At 45.8% G+C, this 19,976-nt stretch overlaps 1 protein-coding gene across 2 annotated transcripts in view; it reads right to left on the minus strand.

Annotated features, from left to right (window-relative positions):
• The window catches only part of LOC115150306 (pleckstrin homology domain-containing family A member 6), a 179,434-nt gene that overhangs the window by 146,956 nt on the left and 12,502 nt on the right, over positions 1-19,976 (minus strand). The window contains exon 1 of one of the 2 annotated variants that reach the window (XM_029693447.1): positions 8,586-8,825. The exons of the other annotated variant lie outside the window; for it this stretch is intronic. Coding sequence (XP_029549307.1) covers positions 8,586-8,605 — 20 coding nt within the window. The 5' untranslated portion in view covers positions 8,606-8,825. Of the gene's footprint in view, positions 1-8,585; positions 8,826-19,976 lie in introns of those variants that run through there. 2 annotated transcript variants of the gene reach the window in all.

Raw genomic sequence — 19,976 nt, forward strand, 5'->3', positions numbered from 1 at the left:
GTGGAGGTCAACCTACGCATTGAGTGACGATGAGAGAGGTTGCATCTCTGAAGGCACCAGTTAAGCCAGGTGAGGTCTCTGCATGTGTGGGAGGTGGGACAAAAGAGCTATCTAAGGCATGTTGAGCGGGACTGGGGGCTCTACAGTGAAATAAATAATAAGAACAAACCGAAACAGCAGTAGACAAGGCATATTGACATTAGAGAGAGGCATAAAGCAATCACAGGTGTTGATCTGGAGAGCTAAGACAACAACGGGTAAATGGTGATGAATGGGCAGAGAGGGTCAGTTAGGTGTACCCAGGACCGGAGTTCGAGGCTGGGGCCGACAGATAAACAAAACGAGGTACCGTGCTAGTGAATAGTCCAGCAGGCATCAGATGTGTAGACAAGTGATCATAGGATCCAATGAGCAGCAATAGGTGAGTCAGGGAGCCATTCGGTAGTCGCTGCTATGCTAGGCGAGCGGGAGACACGGCGTTCAGAAAGCTAGCGGGTCGGGGCTAGCAGATTGGTCCTCGGCAACTTCGCAAAGGAAAAGCCTGTTGAAACCACATCGGATGATTATGTCGGCAGACCAGTCGTGATGGATCGGCGGGTCTCCGTGTCGACAATAAAGGGTCCAGGCCAATTGGCAAAAGAAGTTTGCAGCCCAAGAAATAGCCGGTATACTTTGTCTGCTAGCTGGGATATGGGCCTAGCTCGAGGCTAGCTCAAGGCTAACTGATGCTTGCTTCGGGACAGAGGTGTTAGCTAACAATAGCCACTCGGTTGCAGCTAGCTAGCTGCAATTCGCCGGTGTAATGGTCCAGAGCTTGCGGCAGGAATCCAGTAATGTGGTAGAGAAAAGCAGCCCGATATGCTCTGGGTTGATACCGCGCTGTGCAGACTGGCAGGTTTTGACTGAGCTAAAGCTGGCTGGTGTCCGAGCTAAAGGTGAAGACTGCTAGCAGTGGCTAACAATGACTAATAGCTAGTAGCTAGTTAGCTGGCTAGCTTCTGATGGAGGTTCCAGTTATCAAGTATAAAAATAGCAGATCCATACCACATTGGGTGAAGTGGGTTTCAGGAAAGTATATTTAGTTCGTAGATGGACAGTGAGATTAAAATATATACAAAAAATACCAGAAGAAACAGACTATATACAGACTATTTACTCTGGACATCTTGGATATTGATTAGGCTGGCCAAGAGGCAGCTAACTGCTGAACCCTGATGTCCACGACCATCTAGAAAGTGGTTATAGATACATTTATACACTCTTTCCCATTCGAAACTAAAAAGTTAGCCAGCCAAGCTAACCTGCAGAGCGCAGATCAGCTATTAGAAGGACAACAGGTGGCTTTGGAGGTCCTGCACTGCGGACAACCACAGAAGGCGGAACCCTCCACTCGCATGAAGGAGCGAAAAAGGAAGGAGGACCACGCTGGGACCAAGGATTTGGGAACACCCACAACCAGCTCCCCGAGACGACACCCCTTCCTGAACATGGACAGCAGGAAATGCTATGAGTGTGGAGAGCCAGGACACATCGCCTGGAACTGTTCAAACCGCAAAGTCCCGATGCCTTCAGCCTCAGCCAGTGAGGTAGCCAACAGGCAGCCCTGCGGCTTGCTAATGGCATGCTGGGCTAGGGAGAATGGTCCTTCCCCTGTCACCCCGGTAAGAGCCAATGGAAAGGACACCACGGCACTTGTGGACTCTGGGAGTATGGTGACCCTGAAGCCGGAGAGGTGGTAGGGGTGCCAGAAGGAGGGATGCCTGGACAAGTGGATTCCAGGAAGTGGACCCCCAGGCATCAACTGAACCCCTCTCGGAGGGGGCTGTTGAAGCCAGACTGGAGGGAGAGGTGGCGAGTCTGGAAGACATGTTTTCAATGGACCATGAGGTGGCGCCAGAGCCCGCCTCTCTATCGGGCCGGTTCGGCATGGCCCAAATGGAGGATATCAACTTGGCCAGCGCTCTCCAGCAGGTGACTGTGGTGGACGGAAAGCCCGTGGAGGGGGTAAGTCAAATAACCTACCCCCATTTAACAGGTCGTGAAGAAGAATGATGAATGTCTGGAGTTGTTGTTGGTGCCCCATCCCCTTGTACAATCTGTCCTGCAGTTGGCACACTCCCACCTTCTTGGGACTCACCTAGGGGTGGAGAAGACCTTAGATAGGATCAAGGCACGATTTTACTGGCCAGGGGTGAAGAGAGCAGTGGAAGAATACTGCCAGCAGGTGGCGCCAAAACCCGCATTATTTCTGTCCCTTTCAGCAGGATCTCAATGGACCTGGTGGGACCTCTACCCAAGAGCAACCAAGGGCACCAATACATTCTAGCAATTCTGGATTATGCCACCAGGTACCCGGAAGCCATTCCCCTGCGCACCATGGCCACCAAGGGAATTGCACATGAGTTGGTCATGCTGTTCTCCCGAGTAGGCATCCCCGACAAGATATTGACTGACGAGGGCATCCCGTTCATGTCATGAATCATGAAGGATCTATGCAAGCTAATGAAAATAACCCAGTTGCACACCTCATTGTGTCACCCTCAGACCGATGGATTGGTGGAAAGATTCAATCGAACCCTGAAGCAAATGATTAAGAAGGTGATGGAGGCTGACGGAAAGAATTGGGACCAGCTGGTACCCTACCTGATGTTCTCGAAACGAGAAGTGCCCCAAGCTCAACAGGTTTGTCTCCCTTCGAACTCCTGTATGGGAGACGACCCCGAGGACTGTTGGATGTGGCTAAAGAAGCCTGGGAGCAGCAACCGTTGCCCCACCGAACCTTGGTGGCGCATGTGGGAGACATGAGAGATCGGATAGCAACCCTGTGGCCCCTGGTACGGGAACACATGCTGGAGGCCCAGGAGGCCTAAGTGCGGGTATACAACAGAGGGGCACAACAAAGGGACTTACAGCCAGGAGACAAAGTGTTGGTGTTGGTCCCCACCTCAGAATGTATGTTTTTGGCCCGATGGAACAGGCCATACAAAGTCATTGAGAAGGTGGGTAAAGGCATCTGACCCAGATTTACCATGTGAATTTGCTAAGGAAATGGAATGCATGTGATGTACTCTACTCTATTTCCCAAAAGTAGTCTACCACAGAGACCAAGCCGGCAGAGCTGCCAATGGGGGTGCAGCTGAGCCAAGCCCAGAAGCAGGAGCTGAGGGAGTTGGTCGGCCAATAACCAGGATGCATTCTCCAGTGAACCAGGACACACCGATGTGGTACAGCACAGTATCATCACCGAACCCAGGAAAAGCTGAAGTTGAGACCCTACCGCATACCGGAAGCAAGGAGAGAGGCTGTCAGGACCAAGGTAAAAATGATGTTGGAAGCTGATATAATCAAAGAGTCGAATAGTGAGTGGTGCAGCCCCATAGTGTTGGTGCCAAAATCAGAAAGCACCATTCGCTTCTGTAATGACTTTAGAAAGGTAAATGAAATCTCAAAGTTCGACACCTACCCCATGCCCAAAATGTATGAATTAATCGAACGGCTAGGGACTGCCCAATTTATCAGCATGCTCGACCTGCCAAAGGGTTATTGGCAGGTGCCCTTAGCTCCTGAGGCACGAGAGAAAACTGCTTTCGCCACCCCGGACGGACTGTTCCATTACAAGAAGCTGCCCTTTGGGCTGCAAGGGGCCCCGGCCACGTTCCAGAGGTTGATGGACCGGGTTCTCCCACCCCATTGGTAGTACGCAACGGCATACATTGACGATATTGTGATCCATGGTAGCGAGTGGGAGACACATCTAAACCAGCTGAGCGTGGTATTACAGGCCTTACGGGAGGTGGGGCTAACAGCAAACCCAAAGAAATGTCGGCTCAGCCTGCGGGAGGCTGAATACCTGGGGTACACGATCGGGAGGGGATTTGTCAAACCCCAGGTGAAGAAAGTGGAGGCGATTCAGGACCCGCCCCACCCCCTCACCAAGAAGCAGGTATGCACGTTTGTGGGGTTGACTAGTTGACTAGAGATTTATTCCCCACTTTGCCTCCCTAGCCAGCCCCCTGACCAATCTGACCAGGAACCGTCTGCCCGCCCAGGTGACGTGGACCGAGGAGACGGAAAAAGCCTTCCAGGACCTAAAGGGAGCACTGTGTTCTGGACTCGTGCTGGTGACCCCGGACTTCTCCAAACCACTGGTGGTACAGACCGATGCGTCCGATACAGGGGTGGGTGCCATACTATCACAGCTACAAGAAGGTGAGGAACACCCAGTCATGTACATTCGCCGGAATCTGTTGCCACGGGAACAACGATATTTCACGGTGGAGAAAGAATGTCTAACGATCAAGTGGGTGCTGGAAATGCTGAAGTATTACTTATTAGGAAGACACATCACCCTTGTAACAGACCATGCACCCCTGGTTTGGATGTCATGGAATAAGGACAGTAACGCCCGGGTCACCCGCTGGTTCCTATTCTTACAGCCCTTTGCTTTCTCTGTCATCCACAGAGCAGGTGCAGCCCATGGAAATGCCGATGCACTCTCCAGGAGGGATGAGCTAGGGAGCTGGACCGCCCCTCCCTCTGGGGGGGGGCAGACGGCAGGGAGAGCTGAGGGGAGTGGTTATTGAGGGGAGATATCTTGCAGCCCGCTGGCTCCACCCCTGAGCCTTATATGGACTTCCTGCCCCAACGAGGCGAGGCTGTGGGTCATTAAGCCAGGGAGTGCTTGGGGATAAAAGAGGAAGCAGCCTGCACAAAGGGGCAGAGAATGGAGAGAAAAACATGCGTTATGAAGAGTGGGAGAAGAGAGAACAATATCTGTGAGATTACCCGCTGTGACCTGGACTGTCGGATTACCTAATTTGTGTACCGAACCATATTGGCTGAGGACCTGAGTTTTAGGATTACCCCTGGAGAATGGAACGGACAACGAGAACGGCTTGTGGACTGTGAAGTAATTGGTGAATTCCCCCTACTTCCCCTGTGTACCAAAATTCTAGTTATGCTACTGGTGCAAGTTTTGTTATTGAACTTGGTGATGTGGAAACCCTACACCCTTGAGGCTGCTACAGTATGTATCGTTTTTTTTTTTTTTTTTCTTTTATATTTCACCTTTATTTAACCAGGTAGGCAAGTTGAGAACAAGTTCTCATTTACAATTGTGACCTGGCCAAGATAAAGCAAAGCAGTTCGACACATACAACAACACAGAGTTATACATGGAGTAAAACAAACATACAATAGAATACAGTAATACAGTAATACAGTAGAAAAATAAGTCTATATACAATGTGAGCAAATGAGGTGAGAAAAGGGAGGTAAAGGCATAAAAGGCCATGGTGGCAAAGTAAATACAATATAGCAAGTAAAACACTGGAATGGTAGATTTGTAGTGGAAGGAAGTGCAAAGTAGAAATAGAAATAATGGGGTGCAAAGGAGCAAAATAAATAAATACAGTAGGGGAAGAGGTAGTTGTTTGGGCTAAATTATAGATGGGCTATGTACAGGTGCAGTGATCTGTGAGCTGCTCTGACAGTTGGTGCTTAAAGCTAGTGAGGGAGATACAGTGAGGGAAAAAAGTATTTGATCCCCTGCTGATTTTGTACGTTTGCCCACTGACAAAGAAATGATCAGTCTATAATTTTAATGGAGGTTTATTTCAACAGTGAAAGACAGAATAACAACAAAAAATCCAGAAAAACACATGTCAAAAATGTTATAAATTGATTGCATTTTTAAGAGGATATTTTTGCAGAACTCTGCATGCAGAGTCTCAATTTGGTGTTTGTCCCATTTTGTGAATTCTTGGTTGGTGAGCGGACCCCAGACCTCACAACCATAAAGGGCAATGGGTTCTATAACTGATTCAAGTATTTTTAGCCAGATCCTAATTGGTACGTCGAATTGTATGTTCCTTTTGATGGCATAGAATGCCCTTCTTGCCTTGTCTCGCAGCTCGTTCACAGCTTTGTGGAAGTTACCTGTGGCGCTGATGTTTAGGGCGAGGTATGTATAGTTTTTGTGTGCTCTAGGGCAACGTTGTCTAGATGGAATTCGTATTCGTGGTCCTGGCGACTGGACCTTTTTTGTCTTACTGAGATTTACTGTCATGGCCCAAGTATGACAGAATCTTTGCAGAATATCTAGGTGCTGCTGTAGGCCCTCCTTGGTTGGGGAAAGAAGACCCAGATCATCAACAAACAGTAGACATTTGACTTCAGATTCTAGTAGGGCGAGGCCAGGTGCTGCAGACTGTTCTAGATCCCTTGCCAATTTGTTGTTATATATGCTGAAGAGGGTGGGGCTTAAGCTGCATTCCTGTCTCACCCCACGGCTCTGTGGAAAAAAATGTGTTTTTGCCAATTTTTACACAGTTTGTCGTATGGTAATTTGGTAAAAAGTTCATTTGACATTTGCTCAGTACATTGTTTTCACAAGTCTGCTGTTAATGATAATGCAGATGATTTTCCCAAGGTTGCTGTTGATGCATATCCCATGGTAGTTATTGGGGTCAAATTTGTCTCCACTTTTGTCGACTGGGGTGATCAGTCCTTGGTTCCAAATATAGGGGAATATGCCAGAGCTGAGGATGATGTTAAAGAGTTTAAGTTTAGCCAATTGGAATTTGTTGTCTGTATATATTATCATTACATTTAGGATACCATCAACCGCACAGGCCTTTTTGGGTTGGAGGGTTTGTGTTTTGTTCTGTAGTTCATTCAATATAATTCTGGTAGTCTTTAATAGTTGATTCTAAGATTTTGTTTTTGATTATGCATACATTTTTGCTGTTTGTTCTTTGTTATAGAGCCAAAAAGATTGGAGAAGTGGTTTATCCACACATCTCCATTTTGGATAGGTAACTCTTCATGTTTAGAGTTACATTTTCCCAATTTTCTCTCTCTCCTTTCTCTTTATACCTGACTGTCTCCCCTCTCTCTCTTTTTTTTGTTGAACTAACTCACTAACGTGTCAACAAATCATTCAGGCAGTCCCAGGCAGAGCACTGTCCCATAAAGCAGCACCAGACATGCTCCTATACGCTCCTGTTCACCTCTACTGTAGGTAGAAAGTTGGGTTCCCCCTCAATAATCTGGTCCTGTTCTATGTTTAATCAATCTTCACAGCCTATAGATGTGTTGTACTATACCATTGTCATGCTTTGCCCCACTTTAAAGGGAACAGGCATGGATGGGCCCTTTGTTAGTCAGTGTAAGGTAAATTACTTGATGCACAGTGCAGATAGAGCTGAATTGAACTGAATGCCTGATTTTACTGGGGAAGTCAACAGTCTGTCACTCCTCTTCTTGAACTTTATTGTGGGTGAACTGTGTTCTCTCTCTCTTTCTCTCAGAGGAATTCCTCCAGGAAGAACAGGCCAGTCTCCTCTCTCTGTTTGCCAAGAATATGTCCCTGTGGAAGAGACTCCCTCATCTCTGAAAACCCAGTCCTGTCTCAACCCTCCCCTAGAGCCCTCACCCAATCTTCTCATCTACTCCCCTCAAACACTCTCACCCTCCACAGTCCACAGGGTCTGACTCTGTCAAGGACAAACATCTTTTACACACATCCAACCACCAAAACTCCAATCACTCCTCTAACCCATCACCAAACCTCCAGTTCACCTCCATGCCCACACAGACAGTGGGTATTAAACAGTTAACAGCCACCCCAGGCCTCTCATCAGGTCAGAGTTACTGACCTTCCCTTCAATTAGCTGCATTTTACAAGGAGGTCAAGAGCAGGGTGTGTGTGTGTGTTCACAGAAGGTTCAAGCAGGGGCCATTAGTTTGACCTTTGAACCCAGTCACAGAACAAGAGGTCATGGAGAATAACTCTTATCACCCTCAGTGACATCATTACTAAGTCTCACAAGGTGGGTTGTCACAATGGATCTCCAAACGTGATTCTAAGACTGATCCTAAGGCATGTGTTGCGAGGTCGCTGTTTGTTACTACACCAATAAATCACAATATCCATCCGTACCTTTGCCACTTAGGAAATGTGTTTGACCGGACCTTCTCAAATAGTACTTACCCCTGACTTAGTCCAACCTATGACACTGCAGCTCAGTGAAATAGAAGTCTCAACAGGTGAGCAGGCCATGGGGTTGTTTGATAAAGGTGAGCCTGCTATAACCACTCTATGGCCAACATATGTCACCCTATTCCCGTCATTCCTTAGGGGGCCTGGTCAAACGTAGTGCACTATATATGGAATAGGGTTTCATCAGTGATTCCAGCTGTGATAGATAGATTTAGAAGAGAGAGAGCTTGCTTTCTGCAGTAGGTGAACTTAGATTATATGTGCATTCATATGTACTCATATACAACCTTACACACACACACACACACACACATATGACCATGCATGAATGTAAACATGCACAATCACAGAAAAAAGAATACAGACGACAGAAAACAGTTAGCCTTTGCACCAATCAAAATGTTGCACATCCTTTTTTGTATTACTTCAAATGGTTTAATAAATATATCCCTCCGTTTACTAGAACCTTAGATGCATGCACACACACCCCTCTCTCATGGAGTCCACATGGTCTCCTCTGTCATAGCTACAGTTGCAGTCCAAACGTCACAAAGGATTTAGAGCAGAATGAAGACAGACCTACCTCATTGCTGACTCCTCCATGATCCCCGTGTTCTCTCTCCTTTCTATATTTCTCTCTTCTATTTTGAGTAGACTCTGTCTGGAAATGCAGTCTGCTCTGCCCTCTCTCTTTCAACTATTTTCTCTTCTCCCTCTCACCTACTCTTCTTCTCTCCCTCTCGTTTATCTTCCTCACTCTTCCCTCCCCTCTAACTCTATCACTTGTTCACTCCACTCTCTGTCTACAGTAACTCTCTCACTTTCTCTTCCCTCCCTCCCTCTTTACTCTCTCCCTCTCTCTCTTTCTCTCTTTTTCCCTCCTCCCTCCCTTTTCTCTTTCTCTCCCTTCCTCTCTATCTCTGTGTGCACACAGTTGACTCAGAGCTAGGGTACTGGGGCCAGTATGAGTGGAATTTAAATAGGGGAGAGAGTAGAAACAATCATTTCTTTGCGGCTAATATATTTTCTCTCTCTCTGAGCTGAACTCGTGCACACATATGTATTACATTCCCAGGGGAGCAGCCGACTGGATTTAAGCATCACGCTCTTTCCCCTCTTTCTCTCCGTCAGCTCCTTCCCTCACTCGCTCCCTCCCTCTGTTCGGCCCTGTCTGCCTCCCTCACTCCGCCGCCTCGCCTCCACCTCTCCTTTCCAATCATTAACTTTTGTCACAGTGCCAGTCACCAGCTTAACCCCTTCAGTTATCCCCCCTGTGCACACCCACCACAAACACTCAACCCGACCCACCCCAAGACCACCCCTAATCATGTAACCTTCACAACTAAGACAGGACACACACACACACACATAAAATCTATGTGGGACTGTGCTGATGCGCTCCTGAATGTTACATAACGGCACAAAGCAGGACTCAGAAAGCTTGATTGAATATCAAAAGTTAATAGCGCTCATATCATATGGCCCAGACTGGGGTTTGTGTATTCCACAGGTCCTTGGAAGCTCCCAGACAGACAGACCGACACACCACTAATGCATAGCATACACCCCTCTCTACTGTTTCAGACTTTTCTTCATCTATCTGCCTATTCCTTTTCCACCTCCCTTCTTTTCATCCATCGTTCAACTCCTTCTGTTCCACCTCTGTCTTCCTTTTCATCTCTCTCTCCTCTCTTCTCCTCAGGGATTTCAGCTGTGCTATGTCAGTTTCATCTTTCCTTCACTTCATATTTTCTTCAGGGAGGGCATGGAGAGTCAATAGGCTAACCACACCTATCTCAGCAAGACTTCTATGCCTGATGCTGCATGTACACCTTAGTCTTGCTGGGCCGGAACCAATCGGAAGCAACGACCAAGCTGTGGCTAGAAACATTAGGGTGGTCACTCACAATACAAAACAATGTAGAGCTCTAATCTTGTAGATTCTGTCTCCACTTGTCATTACCATTATACAAACTCTTCCTCAGCCCTGTCCTCCTCATCAATCACTGTGGTCTCTCTGATAGGACAGTGGAGAGTAGTATGGGTAAGTGGACACTGCTAAGGCCTTAGTGTTATTCCAGTTGTTTTTCCTTTAAGAGATACAACACAAAAAGACTCAGCAGTGCAATTAGAGATGGGTTCTCATTGCTGAAGCCCATTTTCCAACCTTCCCCATCTCTATATCAGAATGATTCACTACACAACCTCTGTTGTGTTCTGCTTCATTCACAAGCCAGGGAGGGAGGGTGCCAAAAGAGCGCAGGTTATAATGTGATGTTCAACATGAGGTAGCAGGGGTTTACATGGTTTGTTTTTGTGAGACATGGCAGAGAGACAGAATAAAAGTTCAATGTGATTATTTGTAATTCTACCGTGTGTGAGCAAAGGTTGTGGTAAACATGGTAAACACTGCATTCAGTTGTGTAGAAGAGGATCATTGCAAATTGGGTGAATGTGTGCATGTACAGTACAGATGTAGGATCTTAATTGTATCACCCTGTCGCACAGCAGGAAATGTTTAACTTGTAGTGTATTTGAGGTTTAAAAAGGCTTATGAAGTTTGTCATTTCCCCTTTGAAATTTCAGCCTTGGTTTCCTCTTACAAAAAATGTATCAACCCCTACCCCTATAAAAATGTCCATTATTTATAATTATAATCCACATTTGCTGTTGCTGCCGGATTATTTTCCTGCTGTAGCAAACTGGCTCAAATTAAGATCCTTCATTTGTGTGTGGCAACCAACTGAGTGGCCTTGTGGAGTGTCCATACTGAGATTGGAGATAAGGCCCTGTGTTAACGTCCTGTCCAGGGGGTGTACTTGCACATCGAGCTGCCTCATTCTACAGAAACAAGAGACGCTCCTATGCTCTTGCTCTGTTCCGGCTTGCACAAGCCAAGGGCTACTTACTTACAGAATGTGGCAGGCTGGTGTAGCAAATGGAATTTCCTGTTGGTTATGATGTTGGTTTGCCGAGCAGGAGACCAGTGTGCAGTTCAACCGTGACACTATCACTACCTTCCCGCTGCCTTGCTCAAGGGCACATCGACAGATTTTTCATCTTGTCGGCTCGGGTATTCGAACCAGCGACTTTATGGTTACGGGCCCAATGCTCTAACCTTTAGTCTACCTGCTGCACAACATCCCTTAGGACACACTCTAAATCATAATCAACAGTTAGCTCTGCAACTCAAGAACAAATACTTTCTCATAGGGTGATGAGCATTCAACCAGGCAGAATGTTAGCTAAATCATCTGTTGTTTTGTTTGCTGTATATGTTAGCTAATGTTTAGCTCTGGTCCTGGTCCATTATTAGTGAAGGAATGCACACTAGCGCCCTGGACAAGATATAGCTAACATATCAAGCAACCCATTTTTATTCGATATTCGATAGCCCTCAGCATTTTCTTGGTCAACTATACTCTGCAGTACATGCACTAACCCAAAAGTAAGAGAGACTGTGTACCACAATGAAACCCAGCTTCTGTGAATCAATTTAAAAATACTATGGAGCCAAGCAGCTAAAACATCTAATCTATGAGGATCAATAGGAAACCTTAAAGAGTATTATTCCTATTTAAACAGGGTGAGTTATGAAACAGTACAGATGGACAATCTCTGATGACCTGATTTAAAATGCTCATTGTCCCCGCAGATATTTTGGGCAGATACACACAGATGCACTTGCACACACATATACATTGATGGCAATGTCAGGTGGTTAAATGTCCCTGAGGATATGGGGGGCAGTTGTCACAGAGACTCAGCGGACTAACATGGCAACGCTCTATTTGCTTTGAATACATAACTCTAACTATAGGCGCACGTGCGTACACACACACGCACACAGACACACACACACACACAGTACATATTAGCGTGCAAGCTCTTGGGGGGGTAGGCAGAAAGAGAGGGGATAGTGAAGTGTCACAAATAATCAAGATCAGCAAAGCATTCAGGACATGATACACACTACAGAATAGACAGAAAGAAACACAGACACACGCACACACATACACACATCCATGTTGCAATAGTGTTTCCTTCAGAAACCAGACTATACAGCTGGAACACAACACTGTGGTTCTAAATATATGACTTAGTTTGGATCCACATTGAGACAATACAATGAGACAACATGCTTTATCATTTTACGGCTAGGGGTTCCGCTAGCGGAACGTTTCCACAACATCCGGTGAAATCCAAGATCCAAGATGGCGTAGCAGTCAGACGTCTTTGTCCTTCATCCAGTCGTGTCCCATGTATATATATATTTTACTTCGCATATCTTTTTATATTTTTCTAACCCCTTACTTCAAAATACTCTCCTGCAACCCACCTCACCCAATGTGGTGTGGACCTGCTTTTTCTCTAAAGTATTTTTCTCTACCTCTATTACTGGAATCTCCAACATAAGCTAGCCAGCTAACGGTCATCAGCTAACCGTTAGCTCGGAAAGCTCTCGCCAGTTTGTACAACGCGATTCAACCAGAGCATACCGGACCTATTTTTCTCTCCATATCCCCGGATTCCTACCGCAAGCTCTGAACCTTCTCATCTTCAGATCTTCGCAGCTAATGTCCCCTGAAGGCTAGCTGTCTAGAGCACAACGGACTGTTAGCTTACGAGGCCCATCGAATACATTCCGAAGCTACTAGCTAGCAGTTAGCTATCCTTTGCTAGCGGTCATCAGCTACCCTTTATCCCGGACAACTCTCGCCAGTCTGTACAGCGCGACTCAAACCAGAGCTAGTCGGACTTATTCTTCTCCATATCTCCAGATTCCTACCGCAAGCTCTGAACCTATTTTTATTTTTTATTATTATATATTTAACTGCACAAGGAGGCCACAACAGACTCTCCTACTATACCTTTGTCTGTACATTATGCCTTGAATATATTCTACCATGCACAGAAATCTGCTCCTTTTACTCTCTGTTCTGAACGTGCTAGACGTCCAGTTCTGTTAGCCTTTAGCCGTACCATTATCCTACTCCTCCTCTATTCCTCTGGTGATGTAGAGGTTAATCCAGGCCCTGCAGTGTCTAGCTCCACTCCCATCCCCCAGGCTCTCTCATTTGTTGACTTCTGCAACCGTAAAAGCCTTGGTTTCATGCATGTTAACCTCTCTAGGGTAGGTGGCACCAAATGGAATCCTGTGGCGCGTTATTCAAATACCTTAGAAATGCTATTACTTCAATTTCTCAAACATATGACTATTTTACAGCATTTTAAAGACAAGACTCTCGTTAATCTAACCACACTGTCCGATTTCAAAAAGGCTTTACAACGAAAGCAAAACATTAGATTATGTCAGCAGAGTACCCAGCCAGAAATAATCAGACACCCATTTTTCAAGCTAGCATATAATGTCACAAAAACCCAGAAGACAGCTAAATGCAGCACTAACCTTTGATCTTCATCAGATGACACACCTAGGACATTATGTTATACAATACATGCATGTTTTGTTCAATCAAGTTCATATTTATATCAAAAACCAGCTTTTTACATTAGCATGTGACGTTCAGAACTAGCATACCCCCCGCAGACTTCCGGTGAATTTACTAAAAATTTACTAAATTACTCACGATAAACGTTCACAAAAAGCATAACAATTATTTTAAGAATTATAGATACAGAACTCCTCTATGCACTCGATGTGTCCGATTTTAAAATAGCTTTTTGGTGAAAGCACATTTTGCAATATTCTAAGTAGATAGCCCGGCATCACAGGGCTAGCTATTTAGACACCCAGCAAGTTTAGCCTTCACCAAACTCCGATTTACTATTAGAAAAGTTTGATTACCTTTGGTGTTCTTCGTCAGAATGCACTCCCAGGACTTCTACTTCAATAACAAATGTTGGTTTGATCCCAAATAATCCATTGTTATATCCAAACAGCGGCGTTTTGTTCGTGCGTTCAAGACACTATCCGAAAGGGTAAATAAGGGTTACGAGCACGGCGCATTTCGTGACAAAAAATGTCTAAATATTCCATTACCGTACTTCGAAGCATGTTAAAATCAATTTTTATGCAATTTTTCTCGTAAAAAAACGATAATATTCAGACCGGAAATCTGCGTTTAGGTAAATAGACGAAAGAAAATAAAGCACAGGGTCGACTCGTGCACGCGCCTAAGCCCATTATCCTCTGATCGGCCACTTGCCAAAAGCGCAAATGTGTTTCAGCCTGGGGCTGCCTCGATATCATTCAGCTTTTTCCCGGGCTCTGAGAGCCTATGGAAGCCGTAGGAAGTGTCACGTTACAGCAAAGATCCTCAGTCTTCAATAAACAGAGACAAGAAGAACAAGATCTTGTCAGAGAGGGCACTTCCTGTAAGGAATCTTCTCAGGTTTTTGCCTGCCATATGAGTTATGTTATACTCACAGACACCATTCAAACAGTTTTAGAAACTTTAGGGTGTTTTCTATCCAAAGCCAATAATTATATGCATATTCTAGTTAATGGGTAGGAGTAGTAACCAGATTAAATCAGGTACGTTTTTTATCCGGCCGTGTAAATACTGCCCCCTAGCCCTAACAGGTTAACATTAGAAGCCATTTTCCGACAAGATAGAACTGCCAAAGGGGGCGGTGTTGCAATCTACTGCAAAGATAACCTGCAGAGTTCTGTCTTACTATCCAGGTCTGTACCCAAACAATTCGAGCTCCTACTTCTAAAAATGAACCTTTCCAGAAACAAGTCTCTCACTGTTGCCGCTTGCTATAGACCACCCTCTGCCCCCAGCACCATATGTGAATTGATTACCCCCCATCTATCTTCTGAGCTTGTGCTGCTAGGTGACCTGAACTGGGACATGCTTAACACCCCGGCCATCCTACAATCTAAGCTTGATGCCCTCAACCTCACACAACTTATCAATGAACCTACCAGATATAACCCCAAATCCGTAAACACGGGCACCCTCATAGATATCATCCTAACTAACTCGCCCTCCAAATACACCTCTGCTGTTTTCAACCAAGATCTCAGCAATCACTGCCTCATTGCCTGCATCCGTAATGGGTTTGCGATCAAATGACCACCCCTCATCACTGTCAAACGCTCCATAAAACACTTCTGCAAGCAGGCCTTTCTAATCGACCTGGCCGGGGTATGCTGGAATGACATCAACCTCATCCCGACAGTAGAGGATGCCTGGTTGTTCTTTAAAAGTGCCTTCCTCACCATCTTAAATAAGCATGCCCCATTCAAAAAATGTAGAACCAGGAATAGATATAGCCCTTGGTTCACTCCAGACCTGTCTGCCCTTGACCAGCACAAAATCATCCTGTGGCGTTCTGCATTAGCATTGAATAGCCCCCGTGATATGCAACTTTTCAGGGAAGTTAGGAATCAATATACACAGGCAGTTAGGAAAGCTAAGGCTAGCTTTTTTAAACAGAAATTTGCATCCTATAGTACAAATTCCAAAAAGTTCTGGGACACTGTAAAGTCCATGGAGAATAAGAGCTCCTCCTCCCAGCTGCCCACTGCACTGAGGCTAGGAAACACTGTCACTACCGATAAATCCACAATAATTGAGAATTTCCATAAGCATTTCTCTACGGCTGGACATGCTTTCCACCTGGCTACCCCTACCCCGGTCAACAGCACTGCGCTCCCCACAGCAACTCACCCAAACCTTCCCCATTTCTCCTTCACCCAAATCCAGATAGCTGATGTTCTGAAAGAGCTGTAAAATCTGGACCCCTACAAATCAGCCGGGCTAGACAATCTGGACCCTCTCTTTCTAAAATTATCTGCCGAAATTATTGCACCCTCTATTACTAGTCTGTTCAACCTCTCTTTCGTATCGTCTGAGATTCCCAAAGATTGGAAATCTGCTGCGGTCATCCCCCTCTTCAAAGGTGGAGACACTCTCGACCCAAACTGCTACAGACCTATATCTATCCTACCCTGCATCTCTAAGGTCTTCGAAAGCCAACTTAACAAACAGATTACCGACCATTTTGAATCACACCGTACCTTCTCCGCTATGCAATCTGGTTTCAGAGCCGGTCATGGGTGCACCTCAGCCCCGCTCAAGGTCCTTAACAATATCATAACCGCCATCGATAAGAGACATTACTGTGAAGCTGTATTCATCGACCTGGCCAAGGCTTTCGACTCTGTCAATCACCACATTCTTATTGGCAGACTCAACAGTCTTGGTTTCTCAAATGATTGCCTCGCCTGGTTCACCAACTACTTCTCTGATAGAGTTCAGTGTGTCAAATCCGAGGGCCTATTGTCCGGACCTCTGGCAGTCTCTATGGGGGTGCCACAGGGTTCAATTCTCGGGCTGACTCTCTTCTCTGTATACATCAATGACGTCGCTCTTGCTGCTGGTGATTCTCTGATCCACCTCTACGCAGACGACACCATTCTGTATACAACTGGCCCTTCTTTGGACACTGTGTTAACCAACCTCCAGACGAGCTTCAATGCCATACAACTCTCCTTCCGTGGCCTCCAACTGCTCTTAAACGGAAATAAAACTAAATGCATGCTATTCAACCGATCATTGTCCGCACCTGTCCGCCCATCCAGCATCACTACTCTGGACGGCTCTGACTTAGAATACGTGGATAACTACAAATACCTGGGTGTCTGGCTAGACTGTAAACTCTCGTTCCAGACTCATATTAAGCATCTCCAATCCAAAATTAAATCTAGAATCGGCTTCCTATTTCGCAACAAAGCATCCTTCACTCATGCTGCCAAACATACCCTCGTAAAACTGACCATCCTACCGATCCTCGACTTCGGTGATGTTATCTATAAAATAGCCTCCAACACTCTACTCAACAAACTGAATGCAGTCTATCACAGTGCCATCCGATTTGTCACCAAAGCCCCATACATTACCCACCATTGCGACCTATACCCTCTCGTTGGCTGGCCCTCACTTCATACTCGTCACCAAACCCACTGGCTACAGGTTATCTACAAGTGTCTGCTAGGTAAAGCCCCGCCTTATCTCAGCTCGCTGGTCACCATAGCAGCACCCACTCGTAGCACGCGCTCCAGCAGGTATATCTCACTGGTCACCCCCAAAGCCAATTCCTCCTTTGGTCGCCTTTCCTTCCAGTTCTCTGCTGCCAATGACTGGAACAAACTGCAAAATTCTATGAAGTTGGAGATTCCCATCTCCCTCACTAGCTTTAAGCACCAGCTGTCAGAGCAGCTCACAGATCACACTGCACCTGTTCATAGCCCATCTGTATACCTCATCCCCATACTGTATTTATTTATTTATTCTGCTCCTTTTGCACCCAAGTATCTCTACTTGCACATCCATCTTTTGCACATCTACCATTCCAGTGTTTAATTGCCATATTGTAATTACTTTGCCACCATGGCCTATTTATTGCCTTAATTCCCTTAAAAAATGGCAGAGCGGCAAATTCAACTTTCAGACATTCACAAGTGCAATACACCAAATGAAAGCTCAACTTCTTTTTAATCTAGCCATCATGTCAGATTTCAAAAAGGCTTTACGGCGAAAGCAAACCATGCTATTATCTGAGGACAGCACCTCATCAAACAAACACATGACAATCATAATTCCACACGCCAGGCGTGACACAAAACTCAGAAATAACAATATAATTCATGACTTACCTTTGAAGACCTTCTTCTGTTGGCACTCCAATATGTTCCATAAACATCATAAATGGTCCTTTTGTTTGATAAATTCTGTCGTTATATCTCCAAAATGTCCATTTATTTGGCACATTTGATTCAGAAAAACACCGGTTCCAACTTGCGCAACATGACTACAAAATATCTAATAAGTTACCTGTAATCTTGATCTAAACATTTCAAACAACTTTCCTAATACAACTTTAGGTATTTTTAAACGTAAATAATCAATCAAATTTAAGACGGGATAAACTGTGTTCAATACCGGACGAAAACAAAGTGGAGCAAACTTTCAGGTCGCGCGCCCCAACCACAACAGTACACTAGACTCAACCCTCGTTCTGAACAGCCATACTTCTTCATTACTCAAAAGAAAAACATCAACCAATTTCTAAAGACTGTTGACATCCAGTGGAAGCGATAGGAACTGTAAGCAAGTGCCTTAGAAATCTAGATCCACACAGAAAATTGAAAACACTGTCACCTCAACAACAACAAAAATTCCTGGATGGTTTGTCCTCGGGGTTTCGCCTGCCAAATAAGTTATGTTATACTCAGACATAATTTTAACAGTTTTAGAAACTTTAGAGTGTTTTCTATCCAAATCTACCTATTATATACACTGCTCAAAAAAATAAAGGGAACACTTAAACAACACAATGTAACTCCAAGTCAATCACACTTCTGTGAAATCAAACTGTCCACTTAGGAAGCAACACTGATTGACAATACATTTCACATGCTGTTGTGCAAATGGAATAGACAACAGGTGGAAATTATAGGCAATTAGCAAGACACCCCCAATAAAGGAGTGGTTCTGCAGGTGGGGACCACAGACCACTTCTCAGTTCCTATGCTTCCTGGCTGATGTTTTGGTCACTTTTCAATGCTGGCAGTGCTTTCACTCTAGTGGTAGCATGAGATGGAGTCTACAACCCACACAAGTGGCTCAGGTAGTGCAGCTCATCCAGGATGGCACATCAATGCGAGCTGTGGCAAGAAGGTTTGCTGTGTCTGTCAGCGTAGTGTCCAGAGCATGGAGGCGCTACCAGGAGACAGGCCAGTACATCAGGAGACGTGGAGGAGGCCGTAGGAGGGCAACAACCCAGCAGCAGGACCGCTACCTCCGCCTTTGTGCAAGGAGGAGCAGGAGAAGCACTGCTAGAGCCCTGCAAAATGACCTCCAGCAGGCCACAAATGTGCATGTGTCTGCTCAAACGGTCAGAAACAGACTCCATGAAGGTGGTATGAGGGCCCGACGTCCACAGGTGGGGGTTGTGCTTACAGCCCAACACCGTGCAGGACGTTTGGCATTTGCCAGAGAACACCAAAATTGGCAAATTCGCCACTGGCGCCCTGTGCTCTTCACAGATGAAAGCAGGTTCACACTGAGCACGTGACAGAGTCTGGAGACGCCATGGAGAACGTTCTGCTGCCTGCAACATCCTCCAGCATGACCGGTTTGGCGGTGGGTCAGTCATGGTGTGGGGTGGCATTTCTTTGGGGGGCTGCACAGCCCTCCATGTGCTCGCCAGAGGTAGCCTGACTGCCATTAGGTACCGAGATGAGATCCTCAGACCCCTTGTGAGACCATATGCTGTTGCGGTTGGCCCTGGGTTCCTCCTAATGCAAGACAATGCTAGACCTCATGTGGCTGGAGTGTGTCAGCAGTTCCTGCAAGAGGAAGGCATTGATGCTATGGACTGGCCCGCCCGTTCCCCAGACCTGAATCCAATTGAGCACATCTGGGACATGATGTCTCGCTCCATCCACCAACGCCACGTTGCACCACAGACTGTCCAGGAGTTGGCGGATGCTTTAGTCCAGGTCTGGGAAGAGATCCCTCAGGAGACCATCCGCCACCTCATCAGGAGCATGCCCAGGCATTGTAGGGAGGTCATACAGGCACGTGGAGGCCACACGCACTACTGATCCTCATGTTGACTTGTTTTAAGGACATTACATCAAAGTTGGATCAGCCTGTAGTGTGGTTTTCCACTTTAATTTTGAGTGTGACTCCAAATCCAGACCTCCATGGGTTGATAAATTGGATTTCCATTGATTTATTTTCGTGTGATTTTGTTGTCAGCACATTCAACTATGTAAAGAAAAAAGTATTTAATAAGATTATTTCTTTCATTCAGATCTAGGATGTGTTGTTTAAGTGTTCCCTTTATTTTTTTTAGCAGTATACATATCCTAGCTTCTGGGCCTGAGTAGCTGGCAGTTTACTTTGGGCACGCTTTTCATCCGGACGTGAAAATACCGCCCCCTAGCACGAAGAGGTTTACTGTACGAGGCTGCTTGGCCTCGTGGGCCTTC

Source organism: Salmo trutta, chromosome 16 (genome assembly GCF_901001165.1).
Source record: "Salmo trutta chromosome 16, fSalTru1.1, whole genome shotgun sequence".
Lineage (NCBI taxonomy): Eukaryota > Metazoa > Chordata > Actinopteri > Salmoniformes > Salmonidae > Salmo > Salmo trutta.